The 13189-nt window shown below is 50.0% G+C and overlaps 2 protein-coding genes across 4 annotated transcripts; one reads left to right on the top strand and one right to left on the bottom strand.

Moving 5' to 3' along the window:
- Window positions 1–1963: 1963 nt before the first annotated feature.
- On the bottom strand, window positions 1964–4008 carry AAFC00_004925 (uncharacterized protein; the record flags this gene model as incomplete). Of its 3 annotated transcripts, XM_069344637.1 has the most annotated exons (9): window positions 1964–2505; window positions 2556–3004; window positions 3070–3178; window positions 3238–3290; window positions 3346–3430; window positions 3484–3626; window positions 3678–3744; window positions 3805–3875; window positions 3953–4008. In XM_069344637.1, the coding sequence occupies 9 exons, from the start codon at window positions 4006–4008 to the stop codon at window positions 1964–1966; spliced, it is 1575 nt and encodes a 524-aa protein (XP_069197069.1). The 3 variants fall into 3 exon arrangements, with proteins under 3 accessions (XP_069197069.1, XP_069197070.1, XP_069197071.1); XM_069348210.1 differs by lacking the exon at window positions 3953–4008 and having other exon boundaries at window positions 3805–3913; XM_069344638.1 differs by lacking the exon at window positions 3953–4008 and having other exon boundaries at window positions 3805–3889.
- A 6782-nt stretch (window positions 4009–10790) lies between these two features.
- Window positions 10791–12626, top strand: AAFC00_004924 (uncharacterized protein; the record flags this gene model as incomplete). The annotated part of the gene is made up of 1 exon (XM_069344636.1): window positions 10791–12626. One exon carries the CDS (start codon window positions 10791–10793, stop codon window positions 12624–12626), a length of 1836 nt encoding a protein of 611 aa, XP_069197068.1.
- Window positions 12627–13189: the final 563 nt, after the last annotated feature.

Raw genomic sequence — 13189 nt, 5'->3', positions numbered from 1 at the left:
TACCATTGGCATTCGCGTACGTTGTGATGTGTTCTTTCTCAGCATGGACATGGGCCATTGTCTGTCTGTAGACTCAATAGGTGCCCGAACGCATGGGATGTATCGATAATGTCGGCGTTACCGACTCGTTTTGTTTGTGCTGATCTTGACGTCGCTGCTGGTGCTGGTGCTCCTCATGCTCCAGGCCGCCTCAGGTTCCCTTGCAGCCTGTCGAAATGACATGAAACCACCGCACTCAGACAGTAGTATCCTCATACAGCTGACTCGTTCTCCATCATGGTCCCCGTTGCATCGTCCCACTAGACGCCAGAGACCAGGGTCACTCCTACTCAGAAACAAAGTAAATAGATCATTCTCTCTGCTCGTCTGTAAAGTGATATGTCATAGAATACGACAAGAAGACGGATTTACTGTGTGAAGAGACGAATCGACATGAGTTTAGTATCTTCCGAGCCTTCTCATCTACACTTCATCTTTTCTAAATGCAAATGCAAATGCAAATGTAAATGTAAAGGTAAAGGTGAATATGTAGACGCTGTTAGCCGTACGTGTGGATACTGCCGATCGGGAGGATAAGACCTTACAGCCCATTCGAAGTCGAGACCTTTCAAGCTTTTGTGGAGGACAATACACGTAAAGGTAGGTAGGTAGGGTGCTTTGCTACGTGCGTACGATATTGTGGCCACAGCAGACACAGTCCACGAAGTTGCCTCGGCCCGAGTCTTTCGGCCCGAGTAGCTGTTGTGTTTCTTTCCTTCGTAAAGTGTCAAGGTAGAGACAAAAGACCAAAAAGTCTACTCGAGCTTAAGTGGGCACGAAATATCGTTGAGGTATATACAGTCACAGACGATCCAAGGAGAGGAGGGAGAGAAAGGGGTTGTTTTCGTTCTAATCCATTTCTGATAATGGATTAGAAGGCGATGCTAAATCGAAAGGATTAAAAAATAAACTAAAGCAGGATGATATTCCAAGGGTATATGGTGTGTCAAAGATGTATGTTTGATGATAATGCCCGCCCCACTCCCTCTTCCCTCGACCAAGGACGCCTTCGCTCGTTATTCCTTTTCCAGAAGCTTGAACAGCGAGGGCTGTAAGCGATGAACAAAGCCAAAAGGGTGGAGCTGGAGGTCGAGAGCATCCACTGAAGTCATTCATTGTTTTCTCTCATCCGTTCCACCGAGAAGGCTCCTGGTTCCCTAAAGCCACTGCTTTTCTCTTGTCGTCGTCTATCGATGCCTTTCCTCCACGTGGGTGGTCGAACGTAAATGTCTTATCGCGTTACCGATAGTGCGGTTCGTTGACATATCCATTGAATCCACAACTTGTGTGCCGAGCTCTTGCATAAGCCGTGTCCCCCTAATCTCAACACATGTGGTTGGCCCGCATGGTTCAAGGCCCACATGGCAAGCGAGCGTGGAGTGATCCTGGGAAAAGGGAAGCACATGCATGCTATGGCAACAACGATGCGTCCCATACTTTCATAAAACCTTGAAAAGACCCGTCTTCTCTTTCTGGCATAAGAGCGTTATCGTAACGTCCGAAATGTGACCCTATGTCACTGATTATGAATTCATCGTTGCGTATCATTCCCGACTGATTGGGTCGGGCTTGATGGTCCGTGTCATATCGTATCGCCGTCATCGCATCGTATCATTGCGCTCTGTCCTAGTAGCAGAAGATCTGGCTCTGCTACGATCATTCGCACTCGTCGCGCGTATCCAGTTCCAAGTACATCGTGAAGTGCTCGGACATTGCTTCGATGCGACTCAACCCACTCATCTTCCTCGGCGGCCTGAAGCATAGTATAATCCGAGAAATATTCCCCGTGCGCGTGCTTTCGCAGCCCTTCAAGACACAAGACCGAGGATCAGAAGAGTGCAGTTGACGCAAGAGGTATAGCACGGGGTCCTATGCGTCCAAAGAGTGTCTGCGCATTATTGCGCAAGACCATTTCGTTACAACACTAAGAGCCGTAGTGTTGCCAGTGCTGGCCATAGGGATCATTAGGATCCGGAGGTCGTTGTTGATGCGGTGTCGTCAGCGGCTGTGTAAGGTGTGGCAATGTCGTCGACGGAGACTGTTGATATGCTTGTTGTTGATGTTGTTCGGGATGCTGCGCATAATGCTGCGGTGCTTGTTGGGGATATCCGAAAGGTTGCGTATCTGCGAGAGACCCGTACACATGCGAGGACGCTGGGTGGGATGGAAGATGTTGTGATTGAAGGCTGAAAGACTGTGCTGAAGAGTTGAGCGCCGGTGCTTTTCCTGACGTTGGCGTGTGAGCGCTAGTAGAGCTGCCGCCGGTCGCAGATACCATTGGAGAGGGCATGCTTGGATGCTGGTAAAGGGACGCTGAACCACTACCTGCTGATTGGCCAGTAGGTGCTGAGAATATCGGCTGCCCACCACTTTGGTAGCTCTCCGTAGGTGTACCCACAACTCCTGGCGCCATTCCTGAGCCACTGTAGCTATCTGCAGATCTCCGTGCGAAGTATTCGCTTTGGTCTGGTACCGTCAGAGGGTGTCTATTTCCATAAGTGATGCTGCAGACAAACCTGGATTCATACCACTTCCTTGATACGCAAAGGCACTCCCGCCGGAAGTCACTTGCGGCTGTCGACTGCTGGACTCGAGCCTCGAGCCCGAAGGACCGGGCTGACCGTGTGGGAAATAAGCTGGCGCAGAAGTGCTAGAACTAGGTTGTTGCTGAAATCCGTATGCTGATTGTGGTGACTGTCTAGGCGCTGGTTGTTGCACCGAATAATTGATCATACTTGATAAAGCAGGGTTGAACTCGCGATGCGCATATCCAGGGACTGCTCTTTCTGCGCCATACATGCTTTGCTGACTGAAGTCATCTGATCGTTGGCGTTTCGGCAGACCTTCAGCGAAACCATAGTGAGAGCTGACAGGGCTAGCGCCATAGGCCGAGCCTGCTTGCTCACTCGCAGCAGACGATGGCCCTGGTTGAGGATCTTGTAGGGACTGATAATTGCGTTTTTGACTGTCATCAGACGCGAATGTCAGTAATCGTCCGTTGATAAGCAGGTGTATTTAGAAGTGACTTACCTCATGGTACGATTTTCCTTGCGCAATCTCAATCGCACACCCTGGTCTGAGAATGCTCTGGAGAGGTATGTCGACTCTTCAAGCCCACGCCAATGTTTTTGGGGCACAACTGTTTTGATCAGCAAGAATTCAACAGTAGCAAGCCCGTACTGTGCTAGTTCCACTCACCATTAAAGGGATCCGAAAGGATGGATCGTAAACTGATGACGCGACCTTCATCCCTGGGCAGGGTCAGCCGCTGCATGAGATTGAATCGCAAAATCTCAGAACACTCACTTTTGTAGCTCCATGAGAGTGAACCTTAGTCTATGAGTTCCTGGTATCTTCACAGAAATATCCCCGAAAACGAAGAAGCCTCCATCTGTTTAGGAAGTCAGTTACCCATCGGGACGCTGGAATCATGGATCAAATAACCTTCGTTGTTGATGTCTTTGAGTCTGTGAAGAGATGAGCTGATCGAGCCTATGAGGCCCTCTTTCGCATCTTGAGAAGATATTGATGTGTCTGTTGGTTCGAGATGGCACATCATGAAGAGATAGGGACTCTGTAGGAATTGGCTTCATCTAGGTCAGTCTTATAACTTTGGCAGGGTTCAAAGGTTGCCATACCGGATCGGGTCCTTCACCTCAGGGACTTGAAGTTGAACGATCGGAGGTGGGTCAATCGGTTTCCGGTCTGTTAAACGAGCGCAATTAGTACAGCTACGGTCAATCTCGAGGATGCAGAGAAACCAACTCTTCTCCTTGCCCGGTTGGGCTACAAGAGCCTCTTTGGGCTGTTGCCGAACAATAAGCTCATAATCACCGCTATAAATCAACATCATTAGTGGGTTGTCTTGTATCATCGTAGCGCAAAAGCTCGGTTCGACTGCAGGCAGCCTTACCTATCCAGCCGAGAAAAGCTGGAACTTGGTGGCTCTGGATGAAGATAGAAGTTCATCAGAGAGCAGCCTTACGGTGCCTTCTGATGGAACCACGGACGCCGCACGGCTTGCGCTGGAGTTTTCGAAGCTCGATGTTAAACAAGCGAGGGGGAGCCTGTATCAACAAGTACGATTTCTCGGTAAGTGGAGGCTTCGGGTACCAGAGACCACTGATTTAGTGACCAAGGCTGATTTGAAAGAAGGATCGAGCGAAGTTCCTGCGAAGTTCCCTCGGATCCAGACAGAGCTTAAGAGCTGTCTGACGTAGAAGTGCGCGCGAAAACAAAGAGACAAGCGAGTGCGGTCCGCTACTGTGGCTTCAATGCGGCAAGAGAGTACCGGAGTGACAAGACTATGTCGTCGCGCAGGCTTCCAGGCGATGAGCGATGTAGCTGGAATGCTTCCACACAGTTTGTGAGAAGCACTTGCGTCTTACGGACAACTTGTAATGTTGATCAAGGCCCGTTTAGCAGGACAACAATCGCATACACAATGTGGAGAAAACGGCTCGGCTGGTCCTGCAAATATGTGGTATGCTGACCTTTGGTAGAGGCTATCAGACGTTCGAGCTTTGCCGGGTAGGTCGACGTTACCAAAGCTTCCGAAGATATAGAGGGATGCGTGAAGCCTTAAGCTCTGTGAGAGACTATCTAAAGCGCGGAGGGCTTAACAGCACGAAATTGTCCAGGCTTGTCGAAGCAAATTCTAACGCGAGCCCCGGGATGGATGCAGCCTTGTAGAGACGGAGTGATGCAGGGGAAAGATTGACAAGATCGTGCGGCGGGACAGAAGCCGAATGAAAGTCTCTTTGGTTGCCGCCCAAAGCTACCCCGTGCTCGATGCGAAATTGCTCCGATGTAAAGTAAGAAAATAAAAAAATGCGCCTCTGATGCAGTCGCGGGTGCGAGAAATCAAAGGAAGTGGGTTGAGAGTCCAAGAATGTCGAGGTTGGAAGGCCGAAGTGTGAGCTTACTTCTGGGCCTTTGAGGTGCGTGTCATGTCAGTACTTCAGTAAGTGGTAAGTTCGAAAAGATTATGGACTAACCGCGTGGCGATCTTGAGAAAGATGCGGATACCGGATTTCGTTGGCCGCCGAGTGACCCAAAGTTGCTTTGCTCCCGCTGACGATGTCTTTCGCTACCAGATTTGCAAAGTCGAAGTCCCTTGCAAGCGTTCCCCGACAGGCTCACTCGAACCATATAACTAAATATCACCCACGCTGAGGGATTGCGCAAGCACTCGTAGATGTCTTGGATTTTATCTGACAAAAAGTGTCTCAGTCACACGAGCGCACTAGACAAGCTTGATCCAGCGCTTTTTATGACAATGTGGCGCCCTGTTCCAGATGGTATAACGGTTTCTTCTCTGCCAGCCTTACACGTCCGTTCTCAGGCGAGCGTAGGGCAGGGCCGCTTTGCGGAGTCAATCAAACGGGACAAGGTGCGCGATGGAATAGGGGAGCTTCGGGAGTTTGTGCAATGGTGCCGCACGGCAGGGACGATTTATTGAATGACCATGGTCATAGTAGGTCGCGCTTCATGACAATATGGATGGCAGCTCGCATGCACTGCGATGCGCGCCTGCCCCTAGATAATGTACATAATAGGGTACACGGCTCATGGCGCCCTGGTCAGTCACGCTTTGCGGAAACCTACCGATTGTGGAGGTTGGCTACTGGCAAGGACCGAGGGAATCCCAGGCTGCACGAAAGAAATATTGCAGAAATAGCTTTCCCTCAATGCATGATTGGGGATGGTATCAGCGACCTTCATTTGCACTGCAGCCGCTAAAGTCTGCGTTGCGGCGCGTCAAAACCCTCGAGAGCGCGAGCCGAACTCGGTCCCAGCGCTGGACCGTCCGTGTCATGCAAGCATGCAAGACATGATGACCGTTGACCTTTTATTTTCGGCGGTCTTGAAGTCTTTCCTTCTAATACTAGGCCTCTTTCAAGTGTGATCGTGGCCCGAACAGACACTCAGGCCCCATCCCAAGGCGCTCTTGCCTTGCGATATGCACCACAGACATCGTATCGCGTTCACGGTGATCGATGCGGATAGACATGCCCTCACATCACTCAATACTGCCTGCTTGTCGGTGGCTTGAACTCTTATTTTGCATTGCGGAGTCCACGACCCCGTGTCAATGGACGTTGTACAGTATGTGCATAGGTCGCACAAGCCACGTTCTAAGCGGCCAGCCGCAGGCGTCTGTCGCGTGGCATCCTGGCTCATTAAACAAACTCCTGCATGCAAGGCCGAATAATCATAACGCCGTGTTTTTTTCCTTCTGAGACATTGTACAAGGTCCCACGTGGAGCTGACCATAGACGTGAGCCTCTTCTGTCATGCTCGAACGGTCGACGGCGTTCGGGTAGTCTGTCTTGCTCCCATGCCTCTTCCAGACACTCTGACCTTTCCTCTTGCGCCATCTGTGCCGGTCATTGGACCAAAACGGATCGAAGGTCAATGCTGAGAGTGACCCTGAGTTCCGCAAAAAACGTGGCTGATCATTACCCGGTAGCATATGAGCTTGAGCCCCAGGCCTGGGTCAGTCGTCCCAGAACGGCAGCTGGTTCGATTAATATAACACCCGTATTGTTATGCTGCCTCTATTACCAGCTTGCATGGAATGCGCAGCGCAGACGGTGCAGCTGCAGATTATCAAGTTCTCGAATCAGGTTTACCAGTACATTGTGACAACCTGCAAGTAAGGCTTGTCGCCGAAGCTTGCTTAGCGCCTTTGGCATTACCGTACAAAGTCAAGTGAATGTACGTATAAGAGGTGGGCACGTACCTACGCTGATTAGAGGATGATCATGATCAGACAATCACACTTAGCGGTTTCGTATCCACCCGAATCGTGATAAGGCTTGAGAAGTTTGACTGTGGTTGTATACAGTAGCTGTCGTGGAAGATGGTGCGTATCTCAATGACCACGCCTACTGATTCAATGTTCTCGCATCAATACCGATCTCGGAACGGGAAGGATAGAGACGCATCTTACCCTGCATGATCCTCACAAATAGCTTCCCGGACGTGCCAGATGCACTTTCATGTACACGAGATTCTGGCAAGCAGGGTTGCTCTGATCTATTACGGGTACATCATAGCAGCGTCGAGCGCTTTAGCCGAAGCACCCTTGCGCAAGCAGATCATAGAGCGCAATGTTGTCCATCAGCACTCCGACACACTTTTCCCTCGATGCGGATTCCATACTAGCCTGTCTGCGCCTAATCTTGCTCAGTACATCATCTTGTTTTGCTTATGGTCACATGGCTCGAAACATAGTGAGATTGCAACTTCCACCTTGAGGGCTACGCCTTGAAGGTCGAAAGGATACAGCCCGGAAGAGGTAAGGTCACAAGCCTATCTCAACGCCCACAGCTTCCTGCAATCAGAAGGTAAAACCTCAGGTAAAACCTCCTTGCGGCCGTTAATCGCGCAGCAAGGTTGCCGGCAATGGACGCCAAGAAGCTGAATCTCACCAATGATTACCGCCAAGATGACGACCTACGTTTTCCGCAGTCATCCTCGATACTTCTCCTCGCAAATGTTTAACAGCATGTCTCACCTCCCACATATCCGGGATAATGCAGAGTCATTCGCTGATATCATCCAATCTCTCAGACAGAATCAATTCGGTTCAGTCGGAAGCTACAATACCGCCCGCGGTAGTTTGAGACATTACCGGTGCACACTGCGTGAATGGAACTTTTGCTACGGCGCCCCTCTTCGAAGCCATGATTCCGTCCACCCCATCTTCGCATACCACGATGTTTTCCTTCTACGAGCCAATGTCTCAGCCCTTCAGTCACCCGGGTTCTTCGCCGCGCCGCTTGGTGAGACCTGCTGAGCCACGAGGATCAAGCAACACGGTGAGTTTTCTCCGATGAGTTGGGCGTCGGTGGCAACCCGCCGTTCTCTGAAGCCTTCTCATGGATCTTGGATCGACCACGTGGTGACCGGCATCACGAACCACGTTCTGACAGCTTTTCTACATGAAGGCGTTCCGCCATACTTTTTGAATCTGGCGAATCTTGGATCAACGGAGTGTGGGAGCATTTGTGATGCCTGTCACCAAGTCTAATTGATTTGCTTGCGGCAAGCTCTTGAAGTCAATTGCTGGTCACCTGGACGAGTTACAAATCAGGAACATGCGGATCTCCCTTTAAGAAACATGCGGATCTCCCCTTTGCACCATCCGAGTCACATGGGCCGACAGGTCTTAGATTGATTCTCGTCTCGGCCGAGTGCTGACTAAGCCATGTTAGATTCGTCTCCCACCCCAAGTACACACATGTGTACGGGAACATTAAGTGGTTCATTTTGAGCTAGTGGGAATCGCGACCTTTTGACGCGACACGCACGCGGATTTACTCTCGGAGACACTTAACGTAAATGTCCAAGCCGCGCACGGTAAGACGCCCTGTCTCTTCGTCACGAGCCTGTCTAGGTAGGGTAAAAATCGAAGGTCTGCCCGCGTGTGAGGCACTATGCTCAGCGCAGAAATGACCGACGAGCCGATTGTTGAGTCGTCTGAAAGTGTCACTTTGCGACTAGCATTCATCGCATGCTTTCAGCATTTTACTCGCTGCTGTACACTTCTTTTGCCTCGGCTTGGGCCAAATTTAGCGACGTCGCAGTCAAGCGCTCTTGTCCAGCACGACTCTACCGCACACCCGCGCATGTCACTTTGGTCGGAAATTGTTGTTCCAGACTGAAAAATCGTACCTTGGTGAATATATTGCCATCTACGACTGCGGGGATAACCAGGCAGATTGCGCCGATCCATACAGAAGCACGTAGAGGCACGCGAAAGGCTCCCAAACACAGTATTGGCAAGGACGCACATAGACTACACCATCACTTTGCCATTTGCTCATAGGGCCTCTGCCACGAAAGCCACACTTTTTGCGCTCTAGCCTAGGACGATCGCTCCTTGGTGTAGATCACGTGCTTGTTGGGGTACATCGGCATGTTCTCCAATACGTGGGTATACAGCGCAGTGATCGAAGCTTCCCGTCAATTTTGAAAGTAAAGCGAGCAAGGTAACACACGCATTCGGTCTACTGTACGATCGAGGTGCTCACATCTAGGCGATCCCCCTGTCCATTCTGACCTTGTGGTCATGCATCTATCGTCTCATAATTTACAATGGTATGCCTGCCAATAGAGCTGGATTTCGAGGATGCTCGAGGATGCGGGATAGGAAGACTAGAGCACAAGTACACTAGAGTCACCCTCTACTTTCGAAAGTACAAGCTGAGGTAACTTCATACAAGAGGCTAACATAGTCTTGCAGCAAAACCGGTAGGCATCTTGAGCAGGCCCCCTCTTCAGACAGACAGCATTCTCCGGCTATATGAAGCCCTTGCAAAGTCACATGAGGACGACAATGACGAACTTCTATGTGCTCATAGCTGTATAGCATCCGAGACGGTGTGAACACGTGGCCATGAGAACAGCGAGGTGTAGAATGGAAGCTGGCTTGCAATCGCGTGCTATCCATTTCCTTATGCAGTTTTCAAGCCTTACTAATTGATTGGCGATCGCCCACGACTCTGTCTCTGGACTCTAATGTATAAGCCACCTGCCTAAATGAATTGCATTGATTCTCGAATGTATTTTTGAGTAGTAAGTACCCAAGGATGACCCTTGTAGGTTGTCTTTGCATCATCAAATCTACTATATAGTGTCTAGCCCGAGTACCACGCAGCATGACGCAGAGGTTTTCGACAGAATGCACAAAATCTCCCCCGAGGTGTTCGTAACCGCGGTATGCGTCACGTTTTGCAGGAGAGTAGCAGATCTCGATTGCTAGTAGAGTTCAAGGGGGTTTCCCGACATACTTCGAATACATCTACAACATTCCCGTGCCGGCTCGAATCACAGAGACCATACATGAGATCGGCAGGAACGCTCGACGACTTTCTACTTCTAAGAGAAGTCGTCATGTATTTGCTAGTGGATTTCTTAGACTACAAACGTACAAGGATGTTCTCTTGATTGCAGTACATGAAGGGCGCCGAAAGTCACAGTAGTGTGAGAACCTGATGTGTCTTCTGGGGAGGTACAACTACTGGTCTACTCGAACACCATGTTCAGCTAGTAGATGTACATAAGTACTTTCTATAACCGGGATGGCCTGCATAACCAGCTAAGATATGTACAAATATGCTCACAGTCTGGGCATTGCACATTCCACCATTGTATGCGTGGAAGTCTTCTTTTGGCAAGTCGTTATTGCATCTTCTCGATCATCCCCGATCAGATTTTGTATGCTTGCTTTTGTCGCAGCTTACTGCACACCCTTAATTTACCTTACATAGTAGGTGTTTACATGTTTCTTTGTCGTATCAGTACCTTACTTTAGGTAAATGTAGGTGACTCAAACGATAAACTTACGAAAGATGACACGGACATAACTTGCGACGTGGATTAGTGCCAAGGATATACAATTAAGATAGTTGTCACAGTCATCGTATGAGTCTGCAAAGATTGGATAGATATGTCTTGTCAAAGATTTGCTGGCATAGCCAGACACTGATATGTCAACGTGTAATCATACTGCTAGGCATCAGCGTGGCGGGGAGTGTCTCCGGAGCGGTCGGTCTGTGGAGAGTTTTGTTTCTCGCATGAATATCATTGCGTCACTTGTGACTTTCATTCCGGACCTACAACAATAGTTGACTCACGTGTATAGGCGAGAAGGCAATATTTATCTACACTCTCTACGATGCTGATTTGAATTATCGTACCATCTACAAATAGCGCTTCTGGATCTAAAAGGCGAGCATACAATGCTGGCGGATCTCCCGACGGAGCTGCTCAATCACATTATCGAAAATTCCTCGGCAAGCTCGATCAGTAACCTGTCGCAAAGTTCGCGCGCCTTGCATGGGTTCGTAGAGACTGAAGGATGGCGAACGTTCAACCAGACGAACTTTCCGTCGTACAACTATCCACCCTATTGGAGGTCTGCAGCTCACACCTTAACAACGCTGTCACGTAACTGGCAGCGACGAGCTTTCATTGCACAGTATTTGCAACCGGGAGGCGATATCAGTGCCGTTTCCACGGGCCTACCGATCAAAAAATGGAAACGACCCGGGGGTCAGACAATGGGGTTTCAGTCTACGGTTGACAGTTATCAACAGCACATCGGTGACAAGTGGCATCATCGGCGTGAGGTGGTCGCCTGGAGTGCTGGCGCGGAATTAGTAGTGAGAATACGACTACGAACCACAGCTACGGAAAAGGCCTTTCGTGATGCCTCGCCACAAGATCGACAAGAGAAGTATGATTCATGTGGCACAAGGATTCGATGGTGGTCATATCGGCCTTTCAGCGCGGTAGAAGGACGAGATGATATCACAAGTATCAAATTAGTGAAGCCTGATACATCAAAATGTCTCGACGCAGACGTCTCTGATCTAGATGACGAGGTGGTCATCGGGACCGCAAACGGCGACTTGCAATTGTTGCGAATACCAGCTGAGGAGGACGGTCCTGTCAAGACCTATTTTGTCACAAATGGAGTGCCAGTGCGGTCCACTTCACTGTGTCCTGCAGCTGGCCTTGATGGAGACAACGGATCGCTGTTGGCTGCTAATTTATCCGACACGAAGCTTGCGCTGTATAAAATGGAAAAGGACATGTTCAAGATTGCTCCTATATGCGAGGTTGATGTTATGCCTCAAGAACGGAAAGGCGCGAGAATCTGGTCCACCCGCTTCCTCAATCCGAGACTGCTAGCTGTCGGTCTTGGCCCCTCTGTGGAGCCTATTTCCATCTTCACGATAAGACCTGAAGGCATCGTAGCAGAACCGGCCCGAAAACTCAACCTGAACGAAGACACTGAGTCTATCGAATCTGCTAGGGCGTCTGCGGTCTACCCAATCGAGCCGCTGGTGGACGACAATGGCGACTCAGGCGAAACCAACGTGTTCCTCAGCGGTGGCTACGATGGTGTCGTTCGATTACATGACCTGCGCTCACCATCAGCATACGAAAGGGCGTATCGTGATCCGACGGATGACGCTGCAGTCTACTCGCTACTCTCGCGAGGCCGAGACAAGTTTGTGGCAGGTTCTTCAAGGCATTGCCTATTGAAGGTATTTGATCTTCGCGTTTCTGGCAGCAGTCCGTATGACTATGCCAACCTTGGGGGTGACAGTCAGAAAAGCAGCCGGGCGAGTGACTGGAACATCTTCATCAACCCTCGAGAGCACTACGCCAACTCTTCATGGCGAGGCCCGGACAGCTGGATGAGAAGAAGCGCCGAGGGATCAGTGTACAATTTGAGTTCACCCTCTTCAACTTCACCATTCGTGTATGCTGGCGTTGAGAACGCTGTGGTCGAGTTCAATTTCTCCGCCGTACATGATCGCCATCCCGATCCGATCTTTTCACCACTGGAAGACACTTTGAAGTCCAGGCGTGTCAAGGACCGCAAGCAAACACTGTTCAAGAACAAGCGTGACGTGCTGAATCTGGCCATGTACACACAAGGCAACGACGGCAGCATTGGGGCCATGAAGTTACGCTTTCAGCGAAGTGTCGATGACCCCGCCGCTCAGCGTCAATCGCTAGCCGGACTAGACGAGCGATGGCATGAAGTTCCTCCGGCGACGTGAACATTATTGCCGTCTGGCCGTATGTAACATACTGCAGAGCCGGGCGCAAGCCAAATCAAATGCACACACAATATATATTTATCACCTTGTAGCGAGTACGCCGTACCGATAGGTAGATTTCACAGCCTGATGAGAAAGGACTCAACAAAAGCTATACAAAGTTGACATGCTGCACTGATCGCCTCATCTGCATTATAGGCCTAACCGGCAAGGTCAACACCTGCAGGAGCCCCTTATCGATTTTCGGACAGGTTGGGTCTGACCAGGATTAGAAAGACGTCGGAATAAGCGAGGGCCACAAGCGCGTTTCATGATAGGTTCCGTGATGCTGCATCTCTGCATGACGGATGACTATCTCTTTCCCCCTTTGTCAAGCTTCTGGGATTATCGTTGCTTATCTTGACACTTCCTCAAATGGTTCTACTCATGGGGTTTCTAGCACTCTTGATTCTGCACAGTGTTGATTTCGACTGGGTAATGGTCATGAGTGACATGTTGAAGCGACAGACTGTACCCAGGACGTCTGATACACGAATCCAAACATACTACATACACCGTGTATC

Source organism: Neodothiora populina, assembly GCF_041146345.1.
Source record: "Neodothiora populina strain CPC 39397 chromosome Unknown canker_contig_3, whole genome shotgun sequence".
Classification (NCBI taxonomy): Eukaryota; Fungi; Ascomycota; class Dothideomycetes; order Dothideales; family Dothioraceae; genus Neodothiora; species Neodothiora populina.
This window is presented reverse-complemented; position numbering and strand designations above follow the sequence as displayed.